The sequence below is a fragment of the Belonocnema kinseyi genome, chromosome 1 (genome assembly GCF_010883055.1).
Source record: "Belonocnema kinseyi isolate 2016_QV_RU_SX_M_011 chromosome 1, B_treatae_v1, whole genome shotgun sequence".
NCBI classification, from domain to species: Eukaryota; Metazoa; Arthropoda; class Insecta; order Hymenoptera; family Cynipidae; genus Belonocnema; species Belonocnema kinseyi.
The window spans coordinates 114231653-114243218 of record NC_046657.1 but is presented as its reverse complement, the minus strand read 5'-3'; the positions used below and the strand labels follow the sequence as shown (position 1 = coordinate 114243218).

At 30.5% G+C, this 11566-nt stretch overlaps 1 protein-coding gene across 2 annotated transcripts in view; it reads right to left on the bottom strand.

The window, feature by feature from the left end:
* The window catches only part of LOC117167152 (patj homolog), a 96339-nt gene that overhangs the window by 62774 nt on the left and 21999 nt on the right, over positions 1–11566 (bottom strand). For both annotated transcript variants that reach the window (XM_033351876.1, XM_033351884.1), the window contains exon 6: positions 6950–7092. In XM_033351876.1, the coding sequence (XP_033207767.1) occupies positions 6950–7092 (143 nt within the window). The remainder of the gene's footprint in view (positions 1–6949; positions 7093–11566) is intronic.

Here is an 11566-nt window from a genome sequence, read left to right as displayed (position 1 = left end):
GGAATTTTTCTGAGGTCAGATTCGGATTCAGCGCAGCAAAAACCTTCGGGTATAGTAGGTCTGGTCTCTGGTTCTGAGAATTGTTGGCCTGTGTTATTAATATTAATGAAAACAAATTTTGTTACTGAATACATTTTAAACACTTTTTAGTTGAGTTTTCAAATTAAAAAGATAAATTTTGATCCTTAGAAATTAATTTTTAACTAACATGATGAATCTTCAAACAAAAATATGAATTTTTAATCAAATAATTAGTTGAATTTTCAAACCAAAAAATTTATTTTCTCCCAAAAAGTATCATTTTCAATAAAGTACATGTTGTTTTCATCTAAAAAAGATAAATTTTAAAAATTTGCATTTTCAAAACGAAAATTAGAATAGTTAAAATGTGAGAAAAATAAATATTCAACAAAAAAATTTCAAACAATTTTTTTTATTACGAAAAAAAGAAATAAATGATTCTTTAATAAAGTATAGAAGAATCAAATTCTTATTTAAAACATTCATTTTCCAACTAAAAAATTAATTCTGAACAAAATAATTCAATTTTAAACCCAAAAGATGAAGTTTCTACCATAAAAGATACAGTTTCAATTTAATATATAAATTTTCAACTAAAGCAGATAAAAAAACTAACGCAAACAAAAACTAAAATAGTTCTGTTTGGAGTTATAAAAGTACATTTTAAACAAACAAAAAACGTGTTTTCATCCAAATAAATATTTATACTTTTTAATATGTATACTTTTACAATATTTTCTGTGCTCTCCAATTACAACACCAAATAAGATACATAAATTCCCCTTTCAATTTTACATGGAAAATATTAATAGTAGAATTCTAGATGAATATATTACAGTTCATGATCGTTCCCTTTCTCATATAAATATCTTTTTTCCTTAAAAACTTAACATATTACGTGCGCATTTTCAATTAAACTATGCCTATAACACCAAACTAAAGATAATCATTAATTATTAAATCCTATATAATACAATAAAGTTTAAATTAATTCCTGTAAATATTTAAATATTTGATTCCACATATCAAAAATTGTTCAACTTCCAAACTCATTCTTCCTTTTTTTGACTATGTAGCCCGTTCTCTGACCTCCCTCTCGCACATTTCTCTCGCTTTCTTTTCAAACTCTCCGGCAAATTAGCAGAGGACAGGGTTCGGTTTTCCCTTAAATGTATAGATGATCAAGTCTTCTAAATACCGATCTCTCTTCCTGTCCTACATCTTATATCCCTTATTTCCCTTTTTTATCCCAATAATTTTTTCTCTCCATGTTAGTCTTCCATTTTCTGTATCCAGTACAGCAGTTCGAGCTATCTATTTTTGCCCAGTCCAACTGTATTTTCTGCTCTATTCTTCTTTCTACTCCCTTAATCATATTATCGTTAATCTCGTTGACCCCTTCAAATGCCCATTCCAGCGTCTCTCCATCACCGACAATTCTACATGCTTTCTGTAAGCCTTTACCCAATGCCGATGGATTCCCATTCTTTATTCTCCTCATTTCTTCCTTTAGACATATTTTTGACCATCTCTCATCTCTCCTTCGTACAATTTCTATCATAGATCTCGAAGCCATCATTCTTTCCTCAATCTCTATGTTTAGCCTGCCTGACTCCATTCTTCAAATGTACACTGGCGTTGTCCTATCTACTCCCATTGCTATCTCGACTAACCTTCCCTGCATTTTTTCCATTTCCTCCTTTCTTTCCCAACCCCAAATTTCTACTCCATATAGTCCCCCGCCTTAGCCAGTGTGTCCAGTTTATACAGTCTTTTCCTCAGACAATCAAGAACCGGCCTTTTCATCACCTCCCTAACTGCGTGCGTAACTTTCTGAGCTGTCCAATGTTCTCCTTTCTTTTTCCTTCCCCCTTTCCTAAAAATCATTATGTTACTCTTCTTTACATTTATCTTTAGCTTATTTCTTTTTAAATCTTTCCGAACTACTAATTATTTCTGCTAAACCTTCTGCTACGTATGTCACTAATATCAAGTCGTCCACAAATTTTACCAAACCATTTCTTCGTGACCAGTTATTACCTCAGCAACCGTTTTTGCATATACCCCCTCTATTATCCCTAACATTCGGCATCTAATACCAATTTTCTTCAGTTTTTCGATGAGAATCTTCCTGTCTACTGTATTGAAAGCTTTCTGAAAGTCAACGGAAATCCCATACAACTTTCCTCCTTCTTTCTTGAGTTTATTGTTAATTAGAGAATTTAACACGAATACGTGATCTCTCGTTGACCTTCCCTCCCTAAATCCAACTTGACTTTCTCTGATTGATACCTTCTTTTCTAGCCAAGCCCTTAATCTTCTACCCATGATGGTTGCTAATACTCTCTGTATCCTTTTCTTCCACTCCCTTATGTATGGGGAATATTCTCGCTTTTTCCCACCCATTTCCAACTTTTCCTTCTTTTCAAAGCCCATTCAATATTTCGTGCATCTCAATCAACCAAACTGCCGGTAATCCTTTTATAAACTCCGCCGTAATACCGTCTCCTCCTGCTGCTTTTCCCCTTTTAAATTGTTTTATTACTTTCGCTTATTCCTCCCTGGAGATATCCTCATTTAATCCTCATCTTTATACAAATCCATTCTTACTACATACTGCATTTCTTATTCTCAATTGTCTCTCCTTTTCTCTTCCCTCTCTTTCTCGGTCTAACCTCACCTATTGATTGCTAGAACTGCCCCATATTCCTACTGTTTCTTATTTTGTCCATTTAATTTTTTTTGTCTTCTTTTCTTTTCTTAGCAATGAGCTTCTTTAGGTTCTTACGCTCTTTCAGCCATTCTTCTCTTTATTTAGTCCTTTCCCACTTTATAAATTTCTTCAGCTTCCCCCCACCCAGTTTCTTTAGCCCCCCTATCTCATCTTCAGTGCCATTCTCCCCATTTTCCCCTACTTCCATTATTGTTCCCAACTCTGTATTTCTTCGTCATTTCCACTATCTCAGATGCTTTCTTGATGTTTTCCTTGAACCTATCCCATCTAATTTTCCATACATCGCCCTCTGTTTCTTTTTGCTCTTTCCATAATCTTATCATTTGTTCTTTAAACACTTCAGCCTTTTCGTCGTCCGATATTAATTTTTCAACTAATTCCACATTCTCCCTCTCTTTTTTCACTTTCCTCTCCCCCTCTAAGGTCCCCTTGGATCACCATTCATTTTAATCGTCATTGGTAGATGCATAGACGCAGTACGTGTCATTACCTCCATTTCTTTCACATCCCCTTCTCCTTCTGTTTCCGCTTCTAATATATAGTCTATAACCGAACCTCCATCCTCTTCAATATGCGCCCATTTCCCTTTTTATCCCCAACTACTCTCCTACTTAGAACTCTTAATCCTAGTTCTTCACAGAATTTCAAAATCTTTTTACCCTCACTATGTACAATACTATCAAATTCTTCTACTCCCTGCTCAGACCCTATTCTCGCATTCCAATCCCCTATTATCATTACCCGCTTCCCTTAAGCTTGCACACCTTCCACTACTTCTTTTAATTCTTTACAAATTTTATCATAACCCTCACTGTTATATAAAGTAACAATATTATTTCTTATCCCTCTACCCCATACAAAATTTTCACTTATAATCAAGCCATATGCCCATTCCTTTATTTCAATTTACTCGCTCATACTCTTTCTTATGCCCACTAATTGTCCCTCCTTACCCCTACCTTTCTTTTTTATTCTTACCGCCGGTTTGGTCTCCCAGACATAGACTCTGTCCAGTCCTTCGATGATTCTTTTTCTCTGCCTGCCTCTATGCATGTCTCCAAAATTATTATCATGTCAAATTTCTCCAAATAATCCCAACCACCTTTTATCTTCCTTCCTCCTGCAATATTTTCTATTCTCTATCGCACGTAGCTTGCACTGGATACGAGCCCCCTACCCCTGGCCTCTCTTATCTGACTGCTGATCCATTCCTGAATTTGCTTTTCCCTTTCTGTAAAATCATCTTCCACCTTGATCCTTGTTTCTCTCAATTTGTGCTTATCAGTCAGAAGGTTCCTCTTGTTTCCCCACGTCTTAAGTTTTATTAAACTTTCTCCTGCAATGCCTTTTTTTTTATATCAGCACTCTTACTCCTGTGATATCTTTAATGGTGCTGCTGACCTCCTTATTTAGTAATTTTCCTCGAGACCTAAAGCTTTTCACAATGATTTAGTTCTTCCTTTTACTCCTTCCTTTCATTTCCCAAAGTAACTTCTCGTCTCGAAGAAAATCCGGCTTTTGTTTATTCCCAATCCCATCAGTCTTTCTTCTATTTGAAATATCCCCACTCTGCTCTCACTGGTTATTCCCCTTCTCTCGCTCCACTTGTGCTGATACTCTTGTTTCCCTCTGATTTCAACTTTTTCCTTAACAATTGTCCTCACACTTTTTTCTTTCGTCACTCACAACTAACTTCTCGTTTTTCCACTTCCTCCACATACTCTCCACACTCTCTTTACTAGACTTTCGGAAACTTCTGTCAATTCCCTAAACTTCTGTTCTGAGATCTGGATTTCTTGTTCATCCCGTATTAGTGATAAATTATATCCCACTCTTCTCTTGTCCAAATTCTCCAGTCTCTTCTTTATATCATCCAGCTCCGGTTTGATCTTTTTTTCCCACCAACTCGCCATTTTTCTTTCTATCAAGGTTTCTAAATACGACTCCTTCTCATCTTCACATACTCTTTCTTCTGTCCCCATTTTCTCACCACTCTCTTGCACAATTTCTTCCCCTTTCGTATAATTTAATCCACCGCCCTCCTTGTTTTATTTAATTCTCACTTCCGTTAGTAGACCCATCTTTTTAGGCCTTTGCACTAAGTGATCACTTTTATGCTCTTCCGAATCCTCACCAATCCCCCTTTCCCCATTTTGTTTATTTGAACTCTACTTCCATTCCGTCACCGGTGAGTGAACTAATGCCTCTCTTTTTTAAAGGGGCCTTGCTCGTTTGAATTTTCCTCTTTGTTGATTATGTCCCCTTCTATTTTTCTAAAAACTCCTTTGTGATCTTTGCACTTTTCTTGTGCCCCATCTTGCTTATAAAGCTTTTTTTCGGTGTGCAGCGTAACCTCTTTTTTTCCCCTTGATCATGGCCTTTTTTCTTTCGGCTGGTTCCTAAATGTTCATTTTCCTTTTCCCGCTGCTTCGTATCGCCGTTGTCGTTCATGTTGGACGTTGTTACGCCTGATGTAACGTTACACGGTACTGAGATTTGCTATTCAAAACTTTCCCGCGAAAATACGACCACTGTGTGTTTTTGTTACACGAACAGCACACTGCTGACCCCTGCTGGCTCCCACCGGAAGTTGCTTTTTAACCCCAACAATTTGCTTCCTGACCTCTACCACGCACTGAATGACTGAATACTTCCAAAGCCTTTCCAAGATTTTCACTCCATTTCCTTTTGAGATAACACTCACGAGGTACACTTCCCCTCACTGCCTATCAATAATTTCGATAACTAGTCATGTGCGATCTCAAATTGATGCTTTTTTGTGCAAATTTCACTCAGCTTGTCGCGAGACGGGCACTCTGGTACCCGCTCAAACCGGAAGTCCCAATAAAAAAAATTAATTATCAACTAAAAAAAACGAATTTTCAGCCAAAGAAATTAATTTGTAATCACAGTGATGAATTTTCAACCAAAACTTTGAATTTTGGACCAAATAGAATTTTTAATCCAAAGGCTGAATTCTCCATAAAAAAAAAACGAGTTTTTAACTAAACATTTTTTTTCAACGAATGAAATGAATTCTTAACGAAAAATAGAGTAGTTTAATTTTCTACCAAACAAAACATGTTTAACGAACAATATTACATTTCTATAAAAAAGGTAAGTTTTTAACAAAAAATGGAGTAGGTAGTGTATTTTCAACTAAAATGATAAATCTTCAAATAAAAACAAATTTGTTTAAACTAAATACATGAATTTTCAATTAAAAAGATTAATTTTCTACCAAAAATAAAATACTTCGATTTTCAGTTAGTAAAATAAATTTGCAGCAAAAAAAATGAATTTTCAACAAAACATTTAAATATCCCGACACGAAAATTAATTTTAAAAAAATTTTAAGTTATAAACTTAATTTTCAATAAAATCAGAGCAAATTTTTATTGAATTTGTATACTTCTCAAGATATTATAATATCTTTGATACTTCTCAATCAAGAAGATTAAATTTCTATCAAAAAAGATCAATTTTCGACAAAACATTGAAACAGTTACACTTTTAATGAACAAAATTAATTCTAAATCGGAAAAAACTAATTTTTAACAAAAAGATTAATTTTCAACCAATAACATGAATTTTCTACCAAAATAGATGAATTCTTAACAAAAGTACATGGATTTTCAATCAAAAATTAAAATTTTTAAAGGATTTTTCAACCAAAAAGAGGAATTAGTTAGCAAGAAGCTTAAATATTTCCCCACAAATTCGAATTTTTAATAAAATACAAAAATTTTAAACCAAATATTTGAATTTTCAACTTAAGAAGATAAATTTTGACTCAAACATGTACAAGTTAAATTTCCAATTAAAAAAAATTAACAAAATAATTAAATTTTGAATAAAAGAAAGGTTTTTCAATTAAAATGATCAATTATCAACCAAATAAATTCCCTTTCTGGAATTACCTGATCTGTAGCAAATTTCTAATTTAAAAAAGTATATGTTTATTTCACTCTAAAATGTTTCTGTGAAAATATATGTATTAATTATGATATATATATATATATATATATATATATATATTTGTTTAAACAATAAATACTTTAAATTCTCCTAAATGTTCTGTTAGATTCTAAATGCTGAGCATATTCTTGAGGGCATTTGCTTAACATAAATCCTTAGGCATTTAAGAACTCTACTTCTGGCTTAAAATCTTATTAATAAATTTAAAGAATTTACCTTGGGCGCTCCTAGCGACGATTAGTTCAACTACACCGCGAGCCTTTTGAAGAATCGAAATCGCCTGTTCATGGGAAATATTAGAGTCCAAGGGTTGTCCATCTATCGCTAGTATTTGATCCCCTTCCAACAGTCGACCATCGCTAAAAAAATTAATATATTTCATGGACGTAATTTTAACTGTTCTAATTTTGAGAAAGTCAAGAGTCTAAAATTCGAGATGACTAAAAAATTCCGAAAAACTTTTCGACATCAGCATTTTCCAAATAGAAAAATTCTAAATTTAGAAAATCGTCCCAATAACATACTTTAAGCACTTTTAATTTCAAATTATATAATTTTTAGTCGAGCAATTCCATAAAAAATCCGCTGAAGAATTTAATACATTATTATTCATTTTGGTGAAACTTTTAGTCTTAACTCTCTTCGTTGTTTAAAGAAAAAACCTCAATATGATTTTTTTTTTAATTCAAAAAACTTAGTAGATATACAAAATTGAAATTTTTGTCCTTTTTTTTGAACTTGTATAACTTCTTTTGAAAAAGAAATTTTTTAAATTTGTTGTCAGATAGCGATAGTTTTGGACTTGCATCCGCATTGGAAAACATTTATGCAATAATTTAATTCGTTTTTTTTTTTATAATTTAAGAAATGTTAGAGCACAATAAGGTAGCCATGTATTTATCTGCAAAATTGAATGGCTTTCTTGATAAAAAATGTGTACTAAATAATAGAAAAAATTATTTTTCTGATGGCTCAGCAGCTCAATGTCAAAATCGAAGAAATTTCGTAAACTTAACTCACCATGAAGTAGACTTTGGATGAAAAGGAGAATGGAATTTATTTGCTTCGAAAAAATGCACATTGTATTCAATTTCTATTTGTACATTTATGAACACTTAATACTTAATACTTGAAAATCCTTAATTTTACTGTCCTTAAAATTTAAATTTTTTAATTTGGAAACATTGCATTGCAATTCTAACTATTTGAGACAATTTGCAAAAGTACTAACATTTTATGTTTTATTTCAATTAAAGTTGATTGTTGGATTTATATTATTATATTTATGATATTGAAAATTTATGACGCACTAAATTCAAAATGCTTTACATTTTAACGTTTTAATTTAATTGTACAATAAATGATTGATATTGAAAATTTCTATATTTTATAGTTCTCGAATTTAAAACTGTTTCATTTCAAAGCTTGAATTTCGTCTTGTGTTTTAAAACATTTAAATGTTGAAAGGTTAGAATAAATATTTAGGGTAAGGAAATGAATATATAGAGGATACTTTCAGGACTTTCTAAAAATTATTTTAAGAGACTTTAATTTTAGTCTTGAAACAAACAAAAAATGATCAGTATTTTTATGCTGCTCTTGTTCTTCTTTTCTGAACGATTCTAAAATGGATTTCGGGTCAAGCGTTTGATAAAAAATAAAAATAAGAGCGCGTCCAAGCGTTAAGTAATTGATAAACGATTATTGCTCGTAGCAACTGTTTCGTCATTGATTCTGCTTCAGTTAGAATCGACAATTCGGGTATTTTTACCTTCTGTGAATTTAAATTCAAAGAAGTTTCTTCGCCGAGAGACTTTCCACTTTAAATATAAAATAAAAGAAAAAAATATTTCCTTTATTGCGATTCTGAAAAGATTTGAAAACTAGTCTTGACTGAAAAGAGGATTTGAATTAGGAGCTGTCGTAATGTTTACAAATCCGCTCGACGGTAAAGTCATTAGGAGAATAAAGTAGGACAAAAAGGAATGAAATGCAACAGGAGTGTTACAGTTTGAATAATGGATGAATACTTGAAGCCGATTTCAGAATGTAATTCCAACTTTAGGACTTAATCTTTTAAGGAGATACAAAATTAAACAAACGGAAGTTCAACTTAGTTTCGCAATTACACAATATTGTAACTGTAATGTGTAACTACATGAGGTTTTGATTTAAAGTTTCTGCTTTTGAAGTTTTATTTATTTTGTTTTTGATTTCTTGAGATTGGATGTTATAATTGTAGAATCTTAAAGTTAAGATATCTAAAGCGACAAAATTAAAATGATTTGAATTTGAAAAATTGTTAATGTGCATACAAAATGTTTAGAAAGTAACCTTTTTTAAACTAAAGTACTTAACCCTTAAACGGTACACTGGTGCGAATTCGCAACCGAAGTTTTTTCATTTTGTTGGCGTTTACGCAAACACAGCTGCCGCGGATTATCCCCACAAATATTAAATATATATGTTAAATATGTGTGATACACGCTAGTTGTTTATTAAATGTTCAATATCTTAATTATTTAATATTAACATTGCAAAAAAAACCAATTCGCACCAGTGTACCTATTACATATGCTGGGTTGGAGTGTACCGTTTGAGGGTTAAAATTGTAAATTTCCAAATTGAACTTTGAAAATTCTGCTCACTCAAAATAAAAAGTTAAAAATCTACCATAAACTTTTCAACAGTGTACAAAATTTTAGAATTTAAAATACAAGTTTAAAGTGTCACTAATTAATCATTAATTTAAATAGATTCTTTAAAATATGACATATGGAATTTGTTCTGATTTCCAATTCGTATCTAAGACGGGCAAAATTGAAGATCTAAGCATTAATTAGTCTAAATATTTAATATTGTCCACTTTTGTGAAAGAGATGAATTTAATCATTACTACTACTTTCATTTTTTTCGAAGTAATCGTAATTTTGCATTCGAATGATTTGATCATTTTATTGTAAATCAATGGAAAAATCCAGATTAAAATCGGTGAAAATGAGTGAAATTCCATTTGTGGCATATTTTTACTTCCGCTTAATTCCGCTGAATCTAATTATTTTTTTGTAATTAATTAAATTCGATTTAATTTCGTTGAATTCCATAAGATTTTTTTGAATTCCAGTGAAGTCCGTTGGATTTCATACCATTCCGTAAGATTCTATAAAATTCCATTTAATATGGATCTTAGTACATTCCATTGAGTTCCGAAAGACTGAAAGTATGGAATTCCAATAAGTATAAATAAAATATTATTTTTAACTCAATAGAATTTAGATGGATAAAACAATTTTTATTAATTTGAAAATTTTAATTTCTTTGAATTCTGTTGGATTCCGATTAATTTCATTAAATTCCGCCGAATTTAATTAAATGCCTTTAAAATCTTTCAAACTTAATTGAAATTTATTTCAGTTTAAAAAATTAATTTTCGTACAGCAAAAAGCGTAATTATCATTTTTGTTTAGTGAACATTAAATTAAGTGTTTTTAAATTCCATTGTATTCCATTGAATGTGGTTGAATTCGGTTAAATATATTTGATTTTTCTTAAAATTGAGATAAATCCATTTAAATTCAATTGATTCATAGATTTTAATTTTACAATTAATTTTTAACGTGCTTCAATATTGCTAAATTTAGTAGAATTGGTATAAATTCGCTTTAATTTATTTAAATACATTTTTAATTCATTTAAATGCCCTTGAATCAGGGTGTCTACTCAAACTTTAGAAACAATCTCCTGACAATTCAAGGTTTTTTCCAGGTACGATTTCGCGAGTTTATTATAAATGTTTTTTTCAGTTTTTGTGAATATATAAATGTGTAAAAATAGTGCTAATATGTGAAATAAAATCACCTTTTTTCAATTGAGAAAGTAATAACTAATATATTTAATTAAGAAATGTTTGAAATAAATAATACTAAGCAAATAATTAACCATTTTTTGAATTTGTCCCTGAGGTACGTCAATATAAATAATACTCCAAATAAAATTTCATTTTATCTCCCTATACTTCAAATTGAGTGCAGATTTCAGTAAAATTAAAGTAGGTATTTTACTGAATTTAATTTAAAACGCTTCTAATTCTTATATTGAAATAATTTTCATAAAAAAATCGAATTTAAAAAGTAGTAAAATTTTAACTAATATGATGAATCTTCAGCAGGAATAGTTAAAATCTTAAACAAAAATTTAATTTCCAGTGAAAAAGGTCATGTTCAAACAAAGAAGTAAATTTTGAACAGGAATAGTTAAATTTACAGTTAAAAATATTAATTTATAAACAAAAAAATGTCTTTTTAACCAAAATATTTGAAGTTTCATCTAGAATAGTTTAAGTTTTCAGTAAAAAAATATGTTTTTTTTTTTATAAAATAGTTAAATTTTCAACCGAAGTGATGAATTTTTATCTAATATAAGGAATCTTCAGCAAGAATAGGTCAATTTTAAACGAAAGACGCTCATTTTCAAGTTAAAAAGATATATTTCCAGACAAACATTAAATATTCAAATTCTCAGTTTAAAAAGTTAACGTGAACCAAAGAGATGAGTTTTCAACTTAAATAATGAAATATTCAACAGGTGTAATTAAATTTTCAGCAAAAGAGTGTAACTTATAACTAAGTAGTTGGATTTTCATCCAAAAAGACGAATTATTGATGTAAATAGAATAGTTGATATTTCTACCGAAAAAGATTGTAATTTTCAATAAAAAAACAGTTTAATTTTTTAAATATACGAATTTTCAACTAAGAAAGATTTTTCAGTCAAGATAGAGAAAAACCTTCAACCAAAATATTGAATTTTAAAATTTTAAAATTAATTTTCAAC